Below are 26,085 nucleotides of genomic sequence, written 5' to 3' on the forward strand. Positions count from 1 at the left end.
AGGATGGGGACATGGGAAAGGGAAGCTCTTTTTCTTTCTTTTTAAATTTCCCGCACCCCCTTTCCTCTCCGCCTCCCCACGCCGTCTCCACTGTAAGCTTCAGCTGCAGCTGAAGAGACTGGGACCACGCACTGCTGGGCGGTTGCGAAGAAAGTTAATTGGAATGGAGGCGGGACTGGTGAATAATTCGGTGTTCGACTTGTCCTGCCTCGGCGGCAGTTCCTCCTCCGCTGCATTACTGATTGCACACGCGGCCGGCGCTCGGCTCTCGATTGCTCCGGCCTATCACCCTGGGATGCCGCCTGCCGCCGCCGCCGCCACCGCCACCGCCACCGCCGGCTGCCTGGCTTGTGGGATCTGCGGCGGAGCCGGAGCCGGAGCCGGAGCCGCGACGGCAGCGGTGGCTTGAGAGTTAGGGGGGCGGGCCGGCTCGTTCCAGGGGTGGGGGCTGAGGGCAGGAGGGCGAGAACCCGGGTCCATCGGCTCCCCTCGGGCTGAGGGAGCGGACACTCGGAGCCCCTGAGGCGGCGGGAGCCGGTCGGAGGGGGCGGCCCCTGGCGGCGACGCCCCCAGCCCAGCCCTGCGGGCCGCGCTCCATCCCCAGCCCGAGCCCGCTCCAGCCGCGGGAGACGCCAGCCGGGGTTTAGGGAGGCGGCTCCGAGGGTACTGGCGGGCGAGCCGCCCCTCCCGGGTCCTTCCTCGTCCCCTCCCGGGAGGGACCCGCACCTGAGCCCGGACCTCCCCCCCGCCCCCGCGGCCGGGGCCACGCTGGACCCGCCTCCCGGCCGGGGTCCCGCGCGCCGGGTGCAGGTGGGCTGCAGCGCCCGAGCCGCGGGCAGGGGGCGGCGGGGAAGGAGGTGAGCCGCGTCCGCCGGCAGCGCTCGGTCCCTGCCCCGCCGCGCGCTCCTCCCCTCCCCGCAGGCAGGGCGCGGAGCCTTGCGCCCGCCCCCTGCCGCGTCCCCCCCGGGCACCATGGAGCTCTCCCCGGCGTCGGGAGGAGCGGAGGCGCTGTCCTGGCCGGAGATGTTCCCGGGACTGGAGTCCGAGTCGCCGCTGCCCCCGGAGGATCTGGACGCGGCCGTCCCAGTCGGCGGGGCCGTGGCGGGTGGCATGTTGGATCGGATCCTCCTGGAGTCGGTGTGCCAGCAGCAGGGCTGGGTCCGCGTGTACGGTAAGGACCGCGCCGGGCCGTCGGAGAGGCCGGTATTCATTCCCCAGCTAGTGCCAGCCCTGCGCTCAGCCCCCCCCCCCCCCCACTCCCCTCCTTCTGGGTCCGGTTCCCACGTCCCTTTTTGTCCCGGGGTGCCTTTCGGACAAGTTCCTCCCGACTAGCCTTTGGGTAGAGCGCTGTCTCCGTGTGGTCTCTGGACCCTTTCCGGCACCGGCTGTAAGTTGAAGGGAGTGCTGGGCTCTGCAGACCTAATTCTTAGGTGATTACTTAGAGGCAACTGTCAGCCGATCCTCAAGAAGGTCTGATGGAACACACCATGGGATCAAGTGAAGGGGATGTCCTTTTCTTTCTCTGGATTGAGGCGAGGCTGGAAACCAAGATAGGAAGGAGCTTAGCACAAGTATATGTTTGGTGGGGAAAGGCTAATCTGTCACCTCTTTCTGAACCTCACTTTCCAAAGACAATGAGACCAACTGGTGTGGACAGTTGCAGATTGCACTGTTGTTTCTGGTTCCCTTTGTAAAGTGACTGGGCTGCTACTCAGCAAGTTAAAAGCGATGAGCACACATTAAAACTTTCCCTTTCTGCATTCCTGGTAACCACCTCTTTAATTAAAACGGAATGATGAGATGCTGGGTGAGCCTTGTGGCATCATTGAAACCGTGCTGGTTTTGAAAACTCATAGCCCAAGGATTTATCGCCCGGCATTGAGGACTGAGCAGTGGCTCTCCAAAATATTAGGAGGTCAGGATGTTTATCACCTCGCTGGCATGGACACCCAAGACATTAGTCCTGGGGCTAACTGAGTCTAAGATGGCAAACTTGAAGCCCCCGGGATCAAACACAACGTTAGGATGTTACACTGCAGTTATGTACATTTAAGCCTGTAGTGATCACAAGTACATTACCTTTTCTTTCTTCATCCTGCTGAACAGGGCATGTGTTTTCTGTTCACGAGTGACCAAGACTTAGAACTTGTCTCTCTGGATAGTTCAGCTGATGTCAAGACATGAAGTCTCTCACTGGGACAAAGATCACAGAACTAGGAGTGCAGAGATTTGAGTTTTTGTCTCAGTTCTGCTACTAAATGTCTTGTGTGATTTGGGGCAGATCAGGTCACTTTTTCGACCTCTGATTCCTCATCTGTAAAATGAACAGATCGGATTAGATAATCTCTTAATGGCCCTTACAGTTCTAGGGATATTATTAATATAACCAGTTCTTAATGATATATATGTATATACCACTTTGTATTTTGCTTGATGTGTATGTGTTTCTTGATGTTATTCTAATTAACTGAAAGAATTACAGAAAAGAAGTGGGAGATGATGCAAGGGCACTCAGTTCATTCTCAGCCAGTTAAAAACGTTAGGGCCTGATTTTCCATCCACCTGCTAATCCCACTTAGCCTGTAGTTTATAGCAAAGGTTGGTGAGAATCTGAAAATGAGCTTGAACTAGAGTATATATGGAGGTTTTCCCATGCTAGTCTTTTTCTATCCTTACGCACTTCTTTGGAATATTGTTTTTATATGACGTTAGAGATAGGGCCCTGTTAGTGTAAGAATAATAATTCAGCATTTCAGTGTCCAAAACTATTCTCTCTGGGTTTTCTAGACCTAGATTAACTAACATTCTTTGCATGTAACCCATAAAAATATGTGTTTGTTTTTGTAGTCCATTCCTAGGGCTAGATTTGTGACAGGTGTGTGTGTGTGTATTCTTAAATATGTTTGTGCATATACCCATACATATATGGTCTCTGTCTCATACAGTGTTCATTTCAGTGTCAAGTTGCAGACTTTCCATTGCCTTGTAACTTTTTTGTCTTCCCTATCAATTAACCAGAAGTTGTTTTTATTTATTGTTTAGAACTGCTACTTTCCTTCCTCAAAACTAAAGCAACTCATCCTGGATACTGCTTTGTTGTCTTTAGTTTGATGTAAATATTCCAGACTATCTGAATGACTGTTGGCTTTTTATGTTCTTAGGTAGTTTTTAAGTTGCCTATTGTATACCTCTTCGAAATGCTTTGAAGGAAAATAATAGAATGTAGAAAATCAATTTGAAAAACACTAGTTCATTTTGGTGTTCTTGTTTATTTGTTTTGGGCGTTCAAAATCCTGATTGTTTTGGAACATCTGGATTCTTCTACACAATTTAAAGAGACTTTGATGAGTGTAGTCTAATGTTTTTTAAAGAAACCTAGAGTATAAAACTGGGGGTTGAGAACTTGGTTTTTTGTTCTGGCTTTGCCACAAATTGGTTGTCTAACTTTGGGCAAGTAATTTTAACTCTGTGGGTCTAAGTTTCTACGTAAAATGTGGAATCTGGAGTAATTGGTATCTGTGGTCCATTTTAGCTTTAGAGTTGTCTGATTCTATGGCCTGCCCTATTATTTTACCTACAGCTAGGCCTGCCAATTTCAGCCGGACTCTTGGGGTTAGGCATCAGGCAAGCCCTGAATGCATTTAAATCATGATTGTCAGAGGATCCTGGGGAGCACTTTTATCAAGAGGTCAGTGAACTGAGTTTTGAAAGAAGGAAAGTTGAGGGCAGATGTATATTTGTTTGGAATGTTTTCACAAGATAGGAAGGTGGGGATGGGGATCTTGCTCAAGTCTAGCTCATTCAATTGAGACCTAACCTGAAATAGCCAAGTGGATTTTAGAATAGGGTGCAAAAAGGAGCTGTTATTAAGTGCTGCTGGCTTCTGGCTATGGTTCACATGCTCTGCAGAACACTAATCTTTGTAACCAATAAGCAAACAAACAACAATGACAAAAGTACCCCCCACCCCAAAGAGGATCTTAACAGAAACTTTTGGAAACGATATTTTATTAGTTTACCTCACAAAATTGGAAGACTAGGCACTGTTTTGAGCTTGCTATTGCCAAAGTTGATATAGATTATATATATAGACATATATATAGACATATATATATATAATCTCTAGAGTTTTGTGTAGTGCATTGTCATGATTGGAAAACTTTTTTGGAATATGTTCAGAGCTTTGGATCTATATTTAAAACACAAACACACATCTTTGAGACATAGCTAAAAGAAAACTTTATGCTGTTTTAGTCTTCATTTTCCTTTACTTGTAAAATGTTTCGTTTGTTGTATTTCAGTATTCCAATAAGTTGTGCCCATGCCCTGTCAGGACTATGAAATATCTGACACCAGGGAATCTGTCTTGTTTATCTTTGCATTCCTATCTTGCCACCCCCTTTATTGTCACTGTGTCTAGCAGATTGGTACCTTGCTCAGAGTAAGTCAGTGTTTGTTGAATGTTGATCCATCTGTCCTTTGACCATCCAGATCTCAACCGGACTGATTGTATGGGTGGTAGAGTAGCTTAAACAAAGGCATGCCACAAACAGCTAAATATGGATGCAGAATCCAAGAGCATCAAATGCAGAACATTTTTCAGATATTTATAGCCTCAAAGCAGAGTCAATTGGCTGAAAAAGCTCAGCAGGCTAGCAAAAGGAAACGGGAGCGGCAAAGCAGCCTCTCTGTGCTTTCTGGTAAACAATGAGAACATTAAAATTAACTACCTTACCATGAATGGATAGCCAGTGTAGGACACCCTTTGGGAGAAATTGAAATACAGTCTGTAGCAACAGTGCCTGTCTTGGAGCGTGGCACCCATCAGTAAGACAGGTCTGCAAGTGTAGTATTCTTGGAAATATAGTTATCAAGACAGGTCTGCATAGAAGTATTCTTGGAAATATAGTTATCACAATAAAGCCATCACCAAGAAATCATACAGTTTTTAATTTTAATATCAGTAGGACTTATCTAAAATATTCAATTAATAAAATACATAATATCAACATTATTGGTTACTATGAAGCTAGTATACAGCTCATTGTTTATTAAAATTTTTAAAGGCTGGAACTATTTCAGCAAGCAGAAGAAAAAGGTAGTTAATTATACTGCATTTAAATACCATATAATTCTAGAAATATGACAGTGGGAATTTGGTAAGAATTTCTCATGAACTGGATATGAGTTGATGGGGGCAGAAGTTTTGCCTGGTGTAGTAAATAATATTGCTTATACTTCAAAAATTAAGACAAAGGATGAGATACGCTATACGCTTTATTGCACTTTTAGAAACTATGCCTCTGTATTTACTTAAAATGTTGCAAGCAGTAACAAGTCCAGGAAGTTGTTTCATTTTGGTCCAGTATGAATTAGATGTGACTAACTGACCTTATACAAAGATGTTCTTAACATAACTAACTGAATATTCTTAGCACATCATTCATTCTTCCATGTCTTAAATATGAACCCTACCATTTCTGTTTTGCTTTAATATGTAAATGAATATTATTCAAGCAAGACTAAAAGTTTTGTGTGCTCTAGCTAATTGCTTGCTAGAAGAAAATCAGTAATGTGTATCCAGTACATTCCCAAATATGTTCATGTTACTTAAGTGTTTTAATTTCCTCAAATACTGTTTAATTGAATTTTTATAGATGAGCATTAATACTAGTAATTTAAAGAGTCTTAGGATCTTTAGCTTGAGTTCAGTACTGAGGATGTGGCATTGACTGTGAATGTTGACAGTTTCCCATGATCTCCAATACATTTTATATACATTAGGAGTAATCAGTTCTTTACTGAAATAGGAGAACTTTCAAGGCCCTAGCTGGTTTGGCACAATGGACAGAGCATCGGCCTGCTGACTGAAGGGTCCTGGGTTCAATTCTAGTCAAGGGCACATACTTTGGTTGCAGGCTCCTCCCCAGCCTGGGCCCCGTGCAAGAGGCAACCAATCGATGTGTTTCTCTCATATTGATGTTTCTCTGTCTTTCCCTCTCTCTTCCACTCTCCCTAAAAGTCAATGGAAAAATATCCTTGGGTGAGGATTAAAAAACATAATAAAATAAAATTGTTAAAAAAAAAGAATGCCTAAGCATATACTAGTATTATTTATTTTAAATTACATTGATTTCAATGAACCCTTTATTCCTTTGAAAGATAATTTATAGATCTCATTTAAATCATGTGTTCTATTAATGTTTACAGATGAAGGACAGTTTCCTTTATAACTTCTTAGTATTTTTCTATCCTCTGTCATGTTGGTTTATTGATATTTCATTTTCAAAGAATAAAAATATTTTCAAAGAATGAAACTGTACATCCACAGTCCTTTTTCAAAACCATTTGGATTAGAGTGTTTCAAAATTTTTTTTATTTTAGAAAATATGGTGTATATATACAGTGACATTAACCCCCTAGTTGGGTCTGGAGCAACATTCAGGAATCAGTTGTGTTAAATATTTCTGCAGTTAAATAAATGAATATTCACACTAAGTGTGGTATAAGACTATAAATAATGTCAGTGCAGGTCAGATTTTACTGCTAAAGAGGTTATGAAAAAAAGGTTTTCAGAGCTTTTTGGATTTAGGAATTGCAGGAATGGAATTGAGGTTCTGTACAAATTTTCTGACAGAATAATATGAAGTTCTAGAATGTCCCTATTTATTTGAGGATAGTTTGTTTATAAGGATTTCCTTTATCTTTTTCAGATGATAAAATTCAGTGCATACACTTTAAAAATGATGTGGAGTTGTGTCCTATTATGTTGAATGAACAATAATTTTCTCTGATTTGCTAAGGAAAAGAAAAGGGATTCACATGACAAATAAAGTAGGCTTTACTGAGATTACTAAGGAAATAAATGATGGTAAGACAGTGGTTTCTAATGCTTTGTTTCATTAGAAGGATGAGGTAAGTTGAAGCAGAGTTTATGTAATTGTTCTTTGCAGGTTGCTCTCTTCAGTAACACAACGTGATTTGATCACCTTTTAAGTAGGTGAACCACAAAAAAAGCATTCAACTAATGACTGAGTTAATCCAGAAAAAATTTAGCTGGCTGCTCCTTTGTCCCTCCCTATTAGAATAACTTTTAAGTAACCAGAGAGGTGTTTGGTCTTGTTAACTAGAAGGAGGAGTTTACAGTGTGCTGAAATTGCTTCACCTGGTCTTGGCAGAGGGATAATTGTTCTCTGATGTTTGTAAAAACACCTTTCTTCCTAAAGGCTATCAAGTGCTTCTTAAGACCTGTAGGTAGAGTATCCTTTACAGATTTAATGTAGTTTATTTTCTAGTGAGAAAGCATCCATCAAGAAGTACATGATACAAAAATAGTAGGAAAAATAGAAAGATGTCTTGAGGCTCAGTACAGTGTGTTAGTGGGTTTACTGTAAAAAGAAAAAGAAATGAAAATTGAGCCTTTGAAGGCATGACAAAAGTTCATTTGCTAGATGGTCATACAGGAGTTATCATCTTCTGTCCCTTGTCTCGACAGCAGGGTTCAGATGTTGGGAGTTACCTTCCTTTCCCAAGTGTTGGTTACATTAATTAGTTGTCTGCATCTACTTTGCTCATAAGGATCCAATTTAGATCCTGATTACATTCTTATTTCTCCATAAATTGTCTTCAGCATTGCTCAAATTCTATTCACATGGTGTCATTTTCAGTAGGCTTTCTGAAAATACTCCCTGTTCAACTCCTGAGTGTAAGAGATGGGTAAGACTTATATACACCAGTTGGGAGAGTGAAAATTTAGAGAGGAAAATATTTAACGTAAGGCAAGGAAACAAAATTCAGAAGTATAGTGTGAAAAGTTAAAAAAGAAACTTTAAAGTTGATAGTTGCAAATATTTTTCAAAACAATCCTTTGTTTCCTCATTAAGGAAACTGGCTCAGGAAGTTTAGTTTATTCCCAAAATTGGAGACAAATTCCACAGTTTGTCAGGATTAGAACTCAACCTCAGATTCCTCAGCCGCCTGTAATAGCTAGTAGATCTTACTGCTTTCCCTTAGGGAGATGGCCTTTCAAAGTTGGAGGTCAGGAACACTCCACACTGAGAAAGAGCAGATTTGTTAGTTTCACAGTCTTTAAGGGAAACGCTGGAAGTACCATTACCTAGATAACAGAAAACAAAAATGGACAAAACATCCAGAAAGTAGCAGGATGAGAATAATTCCAGAGTGATCCTTTAGAGGTAGACTAGAGGACAGATAATATATTTTAATCTTTGCTTTCCTAAATCCCTTATCCATAAATTCTGTATTCTGCTATTGGAAGTGATATTTTAAGGAAATTTGAATGTTTCATTTATGATGCTTAGAACCCTGGATAATATCTAATAACTTTCTACCTTCCATTTTAATTTCTAACCTCTCTGATTCATATAATTAAAAAATTAATACATTTTTTCTAATTATGAATATAATCCATGAATATAATTTGAATTACAAGAAAATCCAAAGAAAATTAAAATCACCTGTAATTTCATCACTCAGAGATAGATATTTTCTTAATATTTTATTGTATTTTATTCCAGTCTTTTCTGTGTGCAGAAGTACTTTTTTTGAAAAATATTTGATATCATACTACATGTATTTTACCTTCCTGCTTTTGTTCTAACAGTGTGTTTTCTAATGGTTTTGAACATGTTAAAATTTTTTCAAATGTTTTTATTTTTATTTATTTATTTATTTATTTTAAATATATTTTATTGATTTTTTTACAGAGAGGAAGAGAGAGGGATAGAGAGTTAGAAACATCGATGAGAGAGAAACATCGATCAGCTACCTCTTGCACACCCCCTACTGGGGATGTGCCCGCAACCAAGGTACATGCCCTTGACCGGAATCGAACCTGGGACCCTTGAGTCCGCAGGCCGACGCTCTATCCACTGAGCCAAACTGGTTTTGGCTAAATGTTTTTATTTTTAAATTTAATTTTAAAAATAGGTTTTATATATATATATATATATATATATATATATATATATATATATATATGTATGTTCCCCCCCCCCCAAAGATATAAAGGGTATCCATGGGGTCTCTCTCACCCCTCCTCCCTCACCCCTCTGGCAGGCAATCATTGTCCCTTCTACACAATCAATAAATATTTGAAATTCCTGCATATCCTTCCATACCTATTTCATGCACATGGAAGCAGATAAATAGCTACGTAAAAACTCTGCCAAGAGTGGGGTCTAAGAAATTTAGTTTAAAAAATACTATGTTTTTTTGTGAGGTTAATGAAATGACTGGAGTAGGCCTGCAGAAGAGGTTGGTTGGCTAGGTGTTCTGGGAGTCTGGAGCCAGTTGTTGTTGATTGCTTTATATCTGAATTAATACTGTCATAATTTTTACTGTGCATTTGCTTTTTTTCCTTTTTTACACAAATAATAACCCATTACAGGAAATGATCTGCACTTTGTGTTAATTCCTCTTTTACATCCCCCCTCCACACACACTTATTAATAATCTTGGATATATTTTTCCTGTCAGTTTGTAAAGCAGTTCCTTATTCTTCTTATGGCTGCATAATGCCTGGATGAATAGTAATTTATTTAATCATTCCCCAAGTTTTCTGGTACAAGTGAATAATCTTGAATATAAGTCATTTTGCTTGAGTGTGAGTTTATTAGAAAAGTACATAAAATTTCTATGTGCATATTTGTAATTTTGACAGGTATTCCCAAATTGCTTTCTCTTTTTGTACCTATTTACATTTCATCAGCAGGGTGTGAGAGTGCTTACTTTCCTACACATAGGAAATTATCAAGAGTTTTTGAATCTGACAATCTAAAAGGTAAAAGGAAGTGTTAATTTAATGTTATAGTTCTTACAGTAAGTGTGATTGAATATCTCATAGAGCATTTAAATATATCCTTTTCTGTGAACTGTGCATATTTTTTGCCCATTTTTTTTCTTGTTTGTTAAATCAAGCTTTATTGATAAAATGGAATTCAGAATATCTTACTTGGAACAGCACCAGGCCCAGCCAGTCATGATAGCAAAATGTAGCAGTCTCCTACTATCTGTAGGGAGCTGCTGCTTATCAATTAATAATTAATTAAATGTAAGGACTTGTAAAAGAGGTGCAAAGAATCAAGGCATTTTAGCCCCAAGACTGATATTCTTATGAATATACTGTATAACCTGCAATACTCCTGGCAACAAGTAGAGAACAACCTAAAAGACAATTAATTGAAGGGACCAGCTTTATCAATAATGCCAATCCCACTGCCAAGAACAAAGATAATTTCCAATTAACTCCCTGGATGTTCGGCTTTATAAGATTTTGGAATTTTTCTCCATGATCATGTGCACAGTTGAGCATCTAGCTGACATGGCTGCTGCTCTCTCTGTCTCAACCCCAAGTCCAAACACAACATGACTTGAAAGGTCTGTATATCTGTTGCATCACACAGCAAGCCAAACATTTCTTATAACTTTGATAATGATTTAAACAGTTCATAATTAAATATGAGCATTTTGTACAAGGACAGTTACACTTTACAAGAAACAAAATCATACAACAAAAATTGCTGGAGTCTGATTTACAACAGGAATTATGGTTTAAAATCACGTTTACATAAGTCTCAAATTTACAAAAAAAAATCAGTTCTGGGCTAGCTGTTGTATTGCTGAAGTTCTCTGGTGTAATCACTCTCTCCCATGTCATATGCCCTTCTTTAAAGTTGAGGATGAATGTTAAAAGGTTCAGTGAAGTTGAGCTGTACTCTCCTTTGGAGGTGAAGGTAAACTCCATGGCTAGATGAGCAGTTTTACCACATATCGTCAGTCCATGTAGAGTCGGTGTCATCATTTTTGTAAGGATTCAGTCTATTATAAACGGCTTCAATTATATTCCTTTTTTTTTTGACTATTTTTAAAAGGTTGTTGGATCTTTTTCTTAGTGATTTGTAGGAACTCTTAGTATATTAAATAAAGAACCCTTTATCTGTGATGAGTTGTCAGTATTTTTGTGTGTTTTTTTCCTCTTTATGAGGAAATTATTTTTATGCAGTTGAATATATGTCTTTTTATTTTTTTATGGCCTTTGGTTTTATGTCTAGTCCTTCTTTGGTTTGTCTAGTCCTTTTTTGTTTTCATTTTTTTGCATTTAAATCTTTGATTCATTTGGAGTTCATCCTGGTATAAAATATGCTATATGGATATAATTTTATTTTTAGAAAGATAGCTTTCCAGTTGTCCTAATATCATTTATTGAATAATCTTTATCTTTCCCCATTGGTTTAAGATGACTCCCCTATCCTTTTCTAGATTGCCATTTGGATTTTGGGTTATTTCAAGATTTTCTACTTTGTTCTGTTGGTCTGCTAGTATTACATTGCTTTATTATGAAGGTTTTATGCTAGGAAATATAATTTGTTAATGACTAAGTTAACATAACTTATCTAACCATTCTATTTTAGACATTAACATTTTTCAAAATTTTTATATTACTAGTCTACTAGTTATCTTTGTGCACTAGTCTTTGAATTGAACTTTTGACTTGTTCCTTAGGCTGAATTTCTAGAAGAGTATTTTTAAAGACCTGAGACTTAGTGTGACTTTCCTGGAAAGCAATTACTGCTACAAGAATATGAAAGTATGGCTCCTATTTTAAGTCTTACTTCTGTGTTGCTACTTTTAACATATTGCAGTATTTTTACATATATTTCATGTGGTGCCTTAAACATTACTTAGCACCTATCAAATGTCCTCAAAGTTCTAATACTTATAAGACCGTCCTTCAAAAACTTGAGTTGTTTTTCCAATGGTACTCCTGATTAAAGGCATGTTTCTAAGCGAATGAGGAAAGGGAATGAGTAGAGTCAAAGCCGTTTGTCTGCTAAAGGTCAAATCCATGACCATGGCCTTATTTATACTATGTTAGACTCTCCAACTGAAATAACTTGACACAGACACACAATGTCTTAGGTACTCTAAGAAGAACATAGTTGGTGGTTTTCATCTCAGCTGTTCATGTCCTCTTTCTACTCTGTTTCTCAGAGTATTAAGAAGGAATTGACATTCATAAAAGTTCTTCTGAACATGATTTGAATATAGATTTACTTAATTTTAGCTGGATGAATAACAGGTGTATACCTTTTATAGTAATGTGTTAATGACTGAGTTTTTTATCATGGCACCAATTTAGGTATGTTGTAGGGAAGTTTATTGTAATGTCAAACAAAACCACATTCAAAGAATGATAACAAGAACTAACATAAATGACAAAAGTGATTTAAATCTTCAGGGGGAAAAAAGGGTAGGAGTAGGATTTGGGCTCCAAAAAATCATGGTTCATAACTCATTAACCAGTTAACCAAATTTTCTTTTTTAAGGAGTCTGTTTTTTAGAGCAGATTTAGATTCACAGCAGAATTCAGAGGAAGGTAGATTTCCCATATGCCCCCTGGTTCCCACACATGTATAGCCTCCCCCATTATCAACATCTCTAACCAGGGTGGCACATTTGTTACAATTGATGAAGTCATCACCATCACCCAAAGTCTATAATTTAGTTCATATTAGGGTTCATGAGCATAATTATAACAACACGACAAAGTAAAACTTTTGGGGTGCTTACTATGAGCAAGGCACAGTTCTAGGTGCTTTATGCCTATTAATTTATTTAATCTTCATAACTACCCTATGAGATAAATACTATTATTATCTTCATTTTATAGATGAGGAATCAGAGACTTGCCTAAGTAAGTGACTGAATAGGGTTTGAATCCAGGCAGTTCACTCTTGAGTATATGCTCTTAAGTACTATATAACTTGGCTTCACACAGATAAAAATTTCAAACTCTTGTTATAAAAAACATTGAGTGTGATGTTTGTTAATTTGAACCTTGAAGCTGCAATTTAAGTATGTGTTTTATATAGCACCGTAACTATAAAATAATCACATTTGACCTGTTTTGGATGTCATGATATCAAATATCTTCATAGAGTAGTCCAAATTTATTAATTGTAGACATGAGAAACTGTATGTGGGTGAGTGGTGTGAATCTGTCTATATTTAAAAAAGGTTAAACAAAGTCTGTTAGAGATCTAAAATATTTTTTAGCAGTAATACACAAAATATGAAAGTAGGTTTTTTCCTATAAAAGCATGCCTTTCTTGGCCTGTTATTTATGTTTGATCATGCCAGTGAAAATACCAAAATTTAAGAGAACACAGTCTTAAGAACCATAAGTTATATTCATCTGGGGCATAGCTTTGTTTATTCCAGGGTTTAAATTTGAAGGGCTCTCCACTTTAGTATCAGTAATTCTAAAAAGAGAATCCACTTTCATAGAACCAGGTGAAAAACATTGATCACAGGTTGGCCACATAACAGATGTTTTAGGATATTTATAGAATTCACATTTTTTCCCCCTAAAAGCCCAGGAATATGGTCTCTTGATGGTCCTGGTTCACTGTCATCGTAGTTCCTCTTGAACCTAGCTATCCTTATGGTTTATATCCTAAGGTTTATATTTCAAGGACACAGACTTAAAGCATTGTAACCTATGTGAATCAATTCTGAACTGATTGTAGTTTTTTCGAATCTGTGATTCTTTTGAGCAACTGGCAGTTTAGCAATGGGAAGTGAGTTACAGTCTTACATTCAGATAAATTTATACATCTTTAAAAATAATTTAATATATATTTGACATACAACAAACTATACATGTTTAAAATGTAATCTGATATGTTTTAAAATATGTAAATAACCATGAAATCACCACCACAATCAAGAAAGTGAACATTTATTTCCTCCAAAAAGTTCCCTTGCATCCTTTTATAAGCCTCCCGCCCATTTCCTCTCCCCTTCCCACCATCACCAGACAGGCACTGATCTGCTTTCAGTCTTTTTGGATTTTCAAGGATTTTATATAAATAGAATCATACAATGTATTCTTATTTCTAGTCTGGTTTCTTTCAGCACATTTGGAGATTCCTCTGTGTTATTGCATGTACAGTAGTTAATTTCTTTGTATTGCTGAGTAGTATTTCCTTGAATAGATATCGCACAATTATCAGTTTACCTTTTGATGAAATTTGGGTTATTTTCAGCTTTTTTGCTGTGACAAATAAAGCTGCTGTTAACAGTTGCATCCAAGTTTTTCTATAGCCATAAGTTTTTATTTCTCTTGAGCAGAACCTTAGAGTGGAATATCTGAGTATCACATTTCCAGTTTCACTGACTTACCAACATGTAGTATTGTTAGTCTTTTTAATTTTAGTCTTTCTAAGAGGTGTGTAGTGATATCTATTGTGGTTTTAATTTGCATTTTTCTGGTGACTGATGATGTTGAGCATCTTTTCGTGTGTGTATCAGACATCGATATATCTTCTTTAGTGAAATATCACAACAAATCTCTTGTCTACTTTTAAATTGGGTTTTTCTTATTGAGTTATATGAATTCTTTATTTAGTCTGGATACAAGTTATTAATTAGATATGTGATTTGCAGGTTTTTTTCCCATCTATGACTCACCTTATGCTCTTAACAATGTCTTCAAATAATAATAGAAGTTCTTAATTTTGATGAAGTTGATTTATCAATATTTTATTTTACTTCTGTGGATTGTGCTTTTGGTATTTTACTTAAGAAATTTTTGTCTAGCCAAAGAGCACAAAAATATTTTCCAATGTTCTAAAAGTTTTTTAATTTTAGGTCTCAAAGTAGTCCCCTTAACTTTCTGTGTTTTCAGAGATCAAAATATTCCTCTTAATTTTCTCTAACAGAGTTAACTGGAAACCTTTAAATAATAAAGTAACTGGTAACTGATAATTGTTGATGTTTTGACCTTAGTAGCTTTTTGGGATACCATCTCAAAATCAGATTACATTTTCAAAATGAACTCAACTCTAACCCATTCTGTTTAAGCATTGTATGATGTTTTCATATTTTAGTTTAAAAAGCCCTTCAATATATCTTTCAAGTAACCAATAAATCTGCATTTAAAATGTATGTACTTATATTTAAAATTAAAATATACCCTGAGTGAAGGAAATAGCAAGATCTTATAAATAAAGCACAATTAAGATTTGGAATATGATATGATTCTTTCAAGTTTTTTTTAATGTGTTACAGAGCGTCAGAACAGGATCCCAGTAACCCCCTTTTCCCCAGCTTTTCACAAGTCACCTGTTTCATAACACAGTTTCCAGTTTTTCAGCAGACTTACTGGTTTCCAGTTTCTGGGACCTACCCTAACTGCTTTATGAAAATCAGCACAATATTTTCTTTATGTAATCAGCTTCAGAGATTTTGTGAATAATTCTTTTCTCTTTTTCTAATTTCCTCTTACTGTTCCTTTTAAAAAAATGTATTTTGTGTACTAAGGATTAAAAATGTATATTGGTGTAGCTCTTGGGCATGTATGATATATATCTCCTTTAGTGTTTGTTACCCATAGCAACTTTGTGAAATAGATAGGGTTGTAGATGAAGAAACTGAGTCTAGAGCAGGTTGTAACTTGCTCAGAGTTAGAGACTCCGATCCAAGTGTTCGATCTACTTTCTATTAACAGAAATCAAGTAGTTCTGCTTTCTTTTGTCATTTCTTGTCATTAAACTCTTTCCCCTGAAACCCTAGCATTCTCTCTGCTTTTTTTAATCTTCAGCATTTTTCCCTAACCTCACCTCATTTTTGAGTTTAGCCTTCCTGATACAGTTTTTCACTTCTGGGTTTCTTTGGAAACTTTTGGAGATAGATGTTTTTTTTAAAAACTAAGCCTGGCTCTAGGACTGCCTTGTTTTTATTTTTGGTGTTCTATACCTTGAAGACAAAGGTCACTCTGAGTCTTCTCTAAGGAGCATGGAATACATGGAGCCTGACCCCTGTTGTTAACTGCTGAGAAAAATCAATGGCTGAATATGCCACCAGCCTGAGACTCATGAAATGTTCAACGGAGTGGTTTTGGAATGTTAGGCAAGTGTGAAAGCATTAGTTTGTTTTATCAGCAATCCTATTTTTGTCCTGTATATAAAAAAAAAATAGTCAAGTGTGGGATTGTGCATTTATTTTGTAAAGCCAACATGGGAGTTGAAAAAATTGAGTATTTTGGAGGCACTTTAAATAATAAAAAAAAAGATACTGTCTGCTTTAGCCATGTTTAAGTAAAAAATGGAGAATAATGAAATTTTTCAGGTCTTTAGGAATGAAGACTGTAGTAGGGATGCAGTGAAAATGGGTGTCAAAGTTAACATAAGAAGTCATTTATCTGTTTGCATTCTTGCATGTCATCTTAATATGAGTCAAAACGAATGAGTCATGAACTGCCTGTACTGTTTTTTAGAACCAGTATCTTTGTGGTCCATGAAAAACCTATATTGGAGAGCTGGGACTTTTATAACCAGTAATGTTTTATTTATATATATGTATATGTAATTTTTTTTGAAATATTTTTTATTGATTTCAGAGAGGAAGGAAGAGAGAGAGATAAAAATATCAATGATGAGTGAGAATCATCGATCAGCTGCCTCCTGCACACCTCCTATTGGAATCGAATCCAGGGCCAAGGCTCTTTCCTTTGAGCCAAACCAGCTAGGGTTTTTATTTATATTTTTGGTATCCTATGTAATAAAAGCCTAGGTGGCATCACGCGCAACGCCCTTGCACAACATTGTCACAAGATGGCCACAACAAGATGGCCGGCAGGGGAGGGCAGTTGTGGGCGATCAGGCTGACAGGGGAGGGCAGTTTTGGGTGATCAGGCCTGCAGGGGAGGGCAGTTGTGGGGGACCAAGCCTGCAGGGGAGGGCAGTTAGGGGCGACCAGGCCTGCAGGGGAGGGCAGTTAGGGGCGACCAGGCCAGCAGGGGACGGCAGTTGGGGTGACCAGGCCGGCAGAGGAGGGCAGTTGGGGGCGACCAGGCCAGCAGGGGAGGGCAGTTGGGGGCCATCAGGTTGGCAGGGGAGGGCAGTTGGGGGCGATTGGGCCAGCATGGGAGGGCAGTTGGGGGTGATCGGGCCGGCCAGGGAGGGCAGTTGGGGGCGATCAGGCTGGCAGGGAAGCAGTTTGGTGTCAATCAGGCCGGCAGGGGAGCGGTTAGGGAGTGATCAGGCAGGCAGGCAGAAGTGGTTAGGGGCAATCAGGCAGGCAGTGAGCGGTTAGGAGCCAGCAGTCCTGGATTGTGAAAGGGATGTCCCACAGGGATCGGGCCTAAACCGGCAGTCGGACATCCCCCAAGGGGTCTCAGATTGAAGAGGGTGCAGGCCAGGCTGAGGGACATCCCCCCATGCACACATTTCATGCACCGGGCCTCTAGTATCTTATAATATATAAAATTATATATAGTTTTTACATGAAGGAAGAATTAACAGTACAGATTTTTAAAAATTATGTGTTTATTGATTTTTAGAGAGGAAGGGAGAGGGAGAGAGATAAAAATAAAGCATTTGGATGATATTTTTCATATGCAATGAGTGATTTATACTTATTAACTTGGGTCAGTTAGAAATCTAATAACGGCATGGAGTTTTTATTAAGTATAAACAAGGCATTTGAGAACAAACATTTTACATGCAATAGAATGCATTTTTATCCCGTTTTATGTGACATTTACTAATTCAGCATATATAGTAGAATACTATTGAGTTCATACTGGGTGGAAACCATCACCTCTGTCTGGTTACTATATCTTTTAAGTTCTGAAAAAACTATTTATATTATGATAACCCATTTTTTCAATTTATTGTTCATTCTTTGGTCATTCTAGTGTATTACTGTGATGGACTCAATCCCTTGTCTTTGGAAATAAAATACCAATTTGGAGGCCAAAACTAGAAACGTGATTTTTACCTCTGTTCTATTTGAGCAAAACAGTATAAAATTGTATGGTCAACTGCCTATACAATTGAGTACTTACTAAGAATACTGAATGCCTGGCCGGCATGGCTCAGTGGTTGAGCATCAACCTATGAACCAGGAGGTCATGGTTCAATTCCCAGTCAGGGCACATGCCCCGGTTGTGGGCCTGATACCCAGTGTGGGGTGTGGAGGAGGCAGCCGATCAATGATTCTCTCTCATCATTGATGGCTCTCTCTCTCTCTCCCTTCCTCTCTGAAATCAATAAAAATATATTTTAAAAAACACAATACTTATAAGGTGCCCTGGCCAGTGTGGTTCAGTTGGTTGGAGTGTCATCCTGTATACCAAAAAGTGGCAGGTTCAAATCTTGGTCAGGGCACATATCCAGGTTGTGTGTTGGATCTCCAGTCAGGGCGAGTGCTGAAGGCAACCAACCAATTTATGTTTTATGTGACAGAGCTGGGAGTTTTATAACCTGTAATGTTTTATTTATATACTAGAGGCCCAATGCACAAAACTCGTGCAAGGGGCTTGGCCCTCGCAGCCCTGGCTTCGTCCGGAAGGTCGTCCCGAAGGACGTCCGGTCTAATTAGATGTTATGCTTTTATTATTATAGATATAGATCAGCTGCCTCCTGCACGCCCCCTACAGAGGGTCGAGCCCACAACTTGGTCTTGTGCCCTGACTGGAAATCGAACTGTGACCTCCTGTTTCATGGGTTGGCACTCAACCACTGAGCCACGCTGGCTGGGCTTGAACCATTTTTTAAGTGTACACTTCGGTGGCATCAAGTATATTCACTTTATTGTGTAATCATCACTACCATCCATCTCCATAACTTTATCATCTTTTCAGACTGAAACCCTGAACCATAAATAAAAATTTCCCATTCTTTCTCCCCCAGTCCTAGCAACCACAATTCTACTTTCTGTCTTTATGAATTTGACTATTCTAGGTACCTCTAATAAGTGAAATAATATAATATTTGTCCTTTTGTTAGTTATTTCATGTAATATAATGTCTTAAAGGTTCATCCATAGTGTAGCATGTTTTAGAATGTACTTCCTTTTTAAAGCAATAATATTCTAGTATATGTATGTATAGACCACATTTTGTTTATTCATTTCTCTGTCAATGGACACCTTTTGAGTTGCTTCTACCTTTTGGTTATTGTGAATTATGCTGTCATGAACATTGGTGTACAAATACTTGTTTGAGTTCTTTCATTCAATTCATTTGGGTATCTGCACAGAAGTGGAATTGCTGAATCATGTATTCTGTTTAATTTTTTGAGCAACTGCCATACTGTTTTCCACAGTGGTTGTATACCATTTTACATTCTCATCAGTAATTCATAAGATTCCAATTTTCCACTTCCTTGCCAACACTTGTTATTTATGTTTTTTGTGTATTAAAAAAAATAATAGTCTTGTAATGTGTGTGAAGTAGAACCTCATTGTGGTTTTAATACCACAAGTTTTTTTTATTGTCTCTAAAAGTATCTTATTTTGTTTTGCCTTTGAAATTAAGAACTTAAATTATTTTCCAGAAGGATAACAGTAAACTTTTCTTTATTCTGATAATGTATGTGATATTCTAATCAACTTAAAATTGAATTGCCCTAGATTTCCTGCTCTCTTATCTTAGCTGCCTTTTAAAGGGATTTCTAGCCTGGCTGGTGTGGCTTAGTGGTTGAGCATCGACCTATGAACCAGGAGGTCACTGTTCGATTTCTGGTCAGGGGACATGCCTGGTTGTGGGCTCAAAGTGTGGGGTGTGCAGGAGGCAGCCGTTTAATGATTCTCTTTCATCATTGGTGTTTCTATCTCTCTCTCCCTCTCCCTCTCCCTTCTCAATGAAATAAATAAAAATATGTAAAAAAAATAAAAAATAAAAAAGTGAAGGGATTTCTACTTGCTTTGTTCTTTGACAGTTGTTCTCTATGATCCATGGGAGATTATGAAGAGAGGGAAGAGAAGAAGATAACAGTTACATTCATTCGGTTCCCATAAATGACTTTGTTAATCTTGTTTTAATGCTTCAGGTCTGTGCTCAGAAACGGGATGTGTCATGCATTACACAGCATGCTGTCATGTGCAGTTGGCCTCCTCATGACTGTCTGAGTAAAACTGACTCAGAGTTTTGATTGAAGCCTGGCCTTCAGTGCAAGAGAAGCAAACATCCACTTAGAGCGGCTAGAAGATTAAGACTGATTTTCATTGTTTGGTCCTTCATTTTTATAACTCCTTTTTCTCTCAGTCATATTATGACCCACAGATTATAGGTCAAGTCTGCTAATCTTTGATTAATTTTATTTCCAGAATGTGTCACAGATAGGAGAATATAGTGGTTTGAAGCTAGAGTTTTATCAAAGGTTATTCATATTTTTAAAGTAACTTTCCTCCTAACAATCATTATTATCCAGCATTTAATGATATTATATTTAAGTTGGGCATTTTCTAGTGGCTTTGAATTATTGTTGAGTTTTAGTGGGATATACAGCCTCTTAAAAATTAGGCAGCATGAAAAAAGTGCTTTTTGTTCTGCAGTGGAAGCATTTCAAGGCATAAGAAAGTGGTAGTCCCTTTTTTCCTCTGTGGGAATAACAAAAACAGCAATAACTCTTTCTGTCTCAAATAGTAAGTAATCATGACACAGTAGTCCTTTGTGTCATTGACAATGCTTTCTCTGATTTTAAAAATTTCAAGGATAGATTATTTGGGAAGAGCATATTTTTTTAGAACTTCACTTGAGATACATACATGATATAAATGAAACGCAAGAGTTACAGACGAAGTGGAATATAACCTCAACCACATCACCTCTTTATGTGAGAGAGAACTTACCCTTTTATTTTTGTATATTTTGTATAAGTTAAGTCTTGAATACTATCTTGACTACAGTGTATATTGACTTGAGTGGTTTATCATATGGGAAATATAAAGAAGCCAAATGTCACATCCAGTACATATGATTTAGTCTTAGTCCTTGGTTGTTACCTTTGCGGGGAAAAAACCTCAAGTCTAAATATTTTTTTCTTTACCTTATTGGGCAGATATAACCAAATATTAATCTTGATCATCTGACTTTGCTTTTCCTGTCGTGTGTTACTTCCTTCACTTCCTCTTTCTTTTCTCCCTTTTTTATTTTTACATTTAAAATCCAATTAGAAATAGTGTTTTTTTGTCAGGTTATCAGATGAATTTGTATGATCAAATTTCCAGGTAATTAGAGGGTAACTCATTAAGTGCAAAGACCCTTTCATGGCAAGGTTCTTGAATGGGAATATTCCAATTCATTCTTTTGCTCTCATGGAAAGTATACACCAAACTTAATTTAACATTCTCTTTATAATTATTGGGAGTAGTGGAGGTGGTGGTTTTTCCAGATACTTGGTATTAAGCTGAACATTTTATATTAATTATCTTATTTCTTCATCAACCCACAAATTAGATATTAGTATCTTGGATTAAGGATTAGGTGAATTATCCTCAGGAAGTAAAGTAATTTTAATTTTTCCAAGGTCACATGACTTGTGAGTGGCAGAATGCAGCAGTGAGTTCTGGGCAATCTGACCACAGAGCCTGTACTCTTAATCACTATGACATTTTTTTTTTTTTTTGGACTGTATAAAAATCCCCATTGGGCCTTTTCTTGAGCCTTTACATCTTCTTTTTAAATTTTTTTTTCTTCATTTTGAGGCTCTTTAAAAAATAATTTCCTACTGTCATAGTAACATAACAGTTTTTATCACTCTGTGGGTTTGAAGATCAGATAAACAAACTTGGTAGTGTTACTTCTAATCTCGAAGTGAATAGGTCCTAAGTGAGGATAGTATAAATTACCAGATAATTTACCTCCAGATATGCAAAGTGTTACTATGGTAAGATACCATGTGTGACACTTTTTATCCCCCAGAAGGATCAAATACTTTATTATTGTATTTAGATAAATATCTTATATTTTTTTATTCCAGTTATCTTGTTGGCACTATGACATGATTTTTTGTAGACTTATTTATTTCACTAAATGTATGCAAACAAGCAAACTTGGTTTATTGGAATTGTTAATTCCAAGAGTAAATAAACAGCAGGTACTTTGTAGTCACAATTAAATCAAGCCCACAAATATTTATTTTCTACTATGCAAGGTGCTGGGTGGGATACAAATTAATATAAAGTATGGCTCTTCCCTTTAGAAGTAAACAGAGTACAAGCATATGAAAAGTAAATAATTTCTAACTGAATGGATACACAAGACACTGGATTACCATTAGCTCACACAAGTAGAAGTAAGGTCCCGATGTGGGAGAATATAACTTTTTATATTTTGAATTTTGAAATTTTTGCTATGAGCTTGTTTTCTTTTCACAATATAAATACATGCTTAAAAGAAGAGAAAGTAAATAATAACTTAAGTAACAGTTCAGTACTGTAGTAGAAGCAGTAACCCAGTAATGAATTGGTGAATGATTCCTGTTTAAAGGGGGAGAAATCTCTTTGGATGTTTAATTTAGAGTTGCAAGTTGAACAGGAAGATGGCTTTTTCTTGAGGTTTGGTAAATTAGTGCTGTAATTGTATGATTTGTACATCTTTTACATTGCTTTCATTCACCTTTTGCAATTCAGAAATTTAAATGATACTTTTACAAGAGTTTGGGGCAGGGACAGTGAAATTCCTGAGTTGAGTATAATTTGGAGTCTGTTAGAGCTCAGTGCTTTGCTGTCACCCTTTTTTTTCCTGCATCCCTTCTCTTCCTCTCCTTATTTCCAGCTTCTTAGCAAACTTGCCTGAGGACTTACTTAGCTTCACTCTTATGTGTTTTGCTTCCTTTTTTGAGGTGTGTGTGTGGTGGGGGTTAAGTATAAATGGCATGAAACAAAATGCCTGTCATCTGCCTTTCCATGACCACTTTGGTCACATTGTATCAGCCACCAGTAAACCTGGCAATTCCGTGAACAGCAGGACAAACTTGAATGTGGCATGTGTGCAAGAAGGTTATTTACTTTTCTTAATCTAAAAAGGTAAAACCAGAAAACAGCTCCCTGCTTTTGTTTTTGTTGTTGTTGTTGTTGCTGTTTGTTTTTTTTTGAGGGAGGGGGCATGTTTGATGGGAGAGATATTAATTTAAGTTGCTGTGTAACTTACTGTTTAAAATTTTGTGAAAATGTGTCTTTTATATGTAATTAGGCATGTTCGTATAGTAGAGTTTCTGTAAAAATGCTGGGTAGGATTCTTGCCCTGCTCACTATGAAAGTCTGTTCATAGGACTCCTGTGAAAGAGAGAATGGGAAATCCCTCTGAGGTTTAGATAAGTCACACCAGTTAGGAATCCTGGGAGAGCCTGGGTGCTAAGTCAGGCAAAGCCTCTTATCTTTCTTACTGTACTCAACATCTAAAGGGCACTTCACTTATTTTTAGATAATTATGTTCTGTAGCAGTGATTGTCAAATCAAGGGGAGGTATGATAGGATCATGGCGGGGGGGTGCTTTTCTAAATAAATAGCTGTGTTGCGCCCCAAGATTCTTATGAGTGTTGGGAAAGGAAAAAGGTTGAGGCAGATGTCCATAAGAAACAAGGTGAGGAATTTAATAATTGAGATATTTTAAAATTCAAAATCTATTGTTATATTTAACACTCCCCCCCCCCCCCCCCCCGCCCCAGCCCCTCCCTTTATCTCACAGTTTTGTGGATCAGAATTTCAGGAGCCAGTTAGCAGCAGGGCCATTCTGGCTCAGGGAGTCATAGCAGTGTAGTCAAGAGGTCAGCCATCTGAAGGCTCATTTGGGGCAGGAGGATGGCTCACTCTTACACCTGTTGTTAGACCTCCCTTTCCCACGGCTGTTGGCAGGAAGCCTTAGTTTCTAGCCACGTGGACCTCTCTGTAGAACTGTTTTAGTGTCCTCAGGACATGGCTGCTAGTTCCCTAGTGACCCGAAAGAGGGAGCAAGGCGGAAGCTGCAGTGCCTTTTATGACTGTCTTAGAAATCATAAACTGTTACTTCTGTCTTATTCTTTTCCTTAGAAGTGAGTCACTGAGCCTACCCACCCTTAAGGGCAGGGGAATTAGGCTACGTGGTATTTTTTTTACCCTAAGGTTATATTTACTTCCCCACTGAATTCCTCACAGGTAAACTATTTTAATGGTAGTGAGATGACAGATAGGGCTAGAACAAAAACAGTATATTTCTTTTTTAAAATTTTATTTTTCAGCTACAGTTGACATTTAATATTATTTTATACTATTAGTTCCAGGTGTATAGCATAGTGGTTAGACAATTATATAATAAAAGGCCAGCGACCATAATGACCGGAACGACCGCTTGACCAGTCACTGTGGGGTGCATTGACCACCTCTTGGTCCGTCCCCCCATCCCCACCCGCAGGCTCCACTTGGCACCATACATAGTTATGATGCTAGAGGCCCAGTGCATGAAATTCATGCACTCATAGGGTCCCTAGTGGCTGCCGGCTGGGCTGCCGGCCGGGTACTCCCTCCCTTCCCCTGGCTGGCCCTGCCCCTTGGTTGAACTCCTGGATGAACTCCCGGTTGAGGGGACAATTTGCATACTATGCTTTTATTATGTAGGATTATTGACTATATTCCTTTTGCTGAACTTTAGGCTTCATATTTTAATGGGAGGAATACTAAAGAATTTGTGGACATATATTTTAAAACTAAATGTGATATAAAAGAAAATTGGTTTCTCTTTTCTAATCATTGGCATTTAAAAATATTTTGAGTCCTTCCATTGCAAGGTATTATGGACTTGTATAGGTAAAAGACTCTGCTCTCTAGAATATTCTAGTCCTAGTTGGGAAAGTTAGGCATATATATAAATATGACATATTCCCAGAGTACTTGTGACTTGCTTTTTCAAATTAACATTGCCTCAATATTGTTCCAATTTATTAACCTTAATTAGAAAATGTTAAAAATCTTGTCTCTTCATTTTCTTAAAAAAGCTATGACATTCCTGAATATTTATTAGTTGAACTTCTTTGGGTAAATTCAGAATTTCTATAATTTAACTAGTTAATATCTATATTATGCAAAATGTATAAGGTATAGAAGAGAAATAACAGCATTTTAAATATGCCCTATGAACTCTTTGAGTCTTAGAAGAAATAACCATTGTTTTTTAATTATCCTAGTTAGCTAATTGCTAATGTAAAAGAAATACAGATGCCAAGTGAGGGTTTTGAATACAGAGTTAGTTATCCAGACTGCCAGTTTATAGATCTTTATGTAAACTGCTGTCCTTTTTGTAGCTCTGAACTTAATTAAGCATTTCCTCCTAGTAAGATCCTTTCTGTTTAAATATAGAGGCATTATATTGTAGCAGAAAGATGGTGGATTTGGGATTAAATTTGGGCTCAAATCTTTGCTTTGTTATATATTACCTACGTGACCTTGGGCCAGCTATTTAATCTCTGAGTTTCTTTGTCTATCACTGAGGTTTATTGTGAAGATTAAATGGAAATCATACAAAGGGTTACCCAGGGCCTCTTAGATACTCAGTAAATGTTAGTTACCTTAATTTTACTCATTTCCCTTCAGGAATGAAGAGAAAGGCCGTTAGGAAAGGTTTCCTTGAGATTTATTTAAACTCGGGGTGGGGAACGTCCTGCCCGAGGGCCCTATAAGGCCCGAGAAATCATTTCGTCTGGCCCTGCCAAGGCATTAGGGGTGCGTGAGTTAATTAAATATTTGCCCAGATATAGCAGGCTAATTTTTAAGTTGATAATTTTGTATGGCCCGAAAATGATGTTATAAATATCTAAATGGCCCTTGGTAGAAAAAAGGTTTCCTATCCCTGATTTAAACTGAGAACCAATAAAGGTCAGCTGTATCCAGTGCGAATAACATGTGCAAAGCTATAGTGAAGATAAGCTTGACAGTTAAGAACAAATCAAAGGCTTTGTGTCTGGCACATAGTAGGGATAACATTGGAGAAGTAGGTTGGAGCCAGATCTTACTGTAAGACCCCTCGAGGTTATGGCAAGCATTTATTTGTATTTAATTCTGAATGTAGTGGAAACCATTGGAGAGGTTAAATTTGTGAAGGCTGTAACTCTGATTTTCCAAATTTTGAGACAGTATGCTGCAGTTAATTCTTGAGGAGGGATTTATTTTTCTTTTATTCAGAATCTGAGGTTCTTAATGTTTATGACTTGGTTTGAATATTTTTTTTCTTTTTTCAAAATTCAATGAATAAACTTTTGTAGAGGAGATTCATGTAGATCTATGATCCTTTCTCTGTAAGAA

The 26,085-nt window shown here is 37.9% G+C and overlaps 1 protein-coding gene across 2 annotated transcripts in view; it reads left to right on the forward strand.

The window, feature by feature from the left end:
- Positions 1-298: 298 nt before the first annotated feature.
- Positions 299-26,085, forward strand: part of RASAL2 (RAS protein activator like 2) — a 256,627-nt gene continuing 230,840 nt past the window's right edge. The window contains exon 1 of one of the 2 annotated variants that reach the window (XM_079761430.1): positions 299-1,171. In XM_079761430.1, the coding sequence (XP_079617556.1) occupies positions 973-1,171 (199 nt within the window). In that variant the 5' untranslated portion in view covers positions 299-972. The remainder of the gene's footprint in view (positions 1,172-26,085) is intronic. The other variant, XM_079761431.1, reaches the window with a different exon arrangement.

Source organism: Cnephaeus nilssonii (assembly GCF_951640355.1).
Source record: "Cnephaeus nilssonii genome assembly, chromosome: 21".
Lineage (NCBI taxonomy): Eukaryota > Metazoa > Chordata > Mammalia > Chiroptera > Vespertilionidae > Cnephaeus > Cnephaeus nilssonii.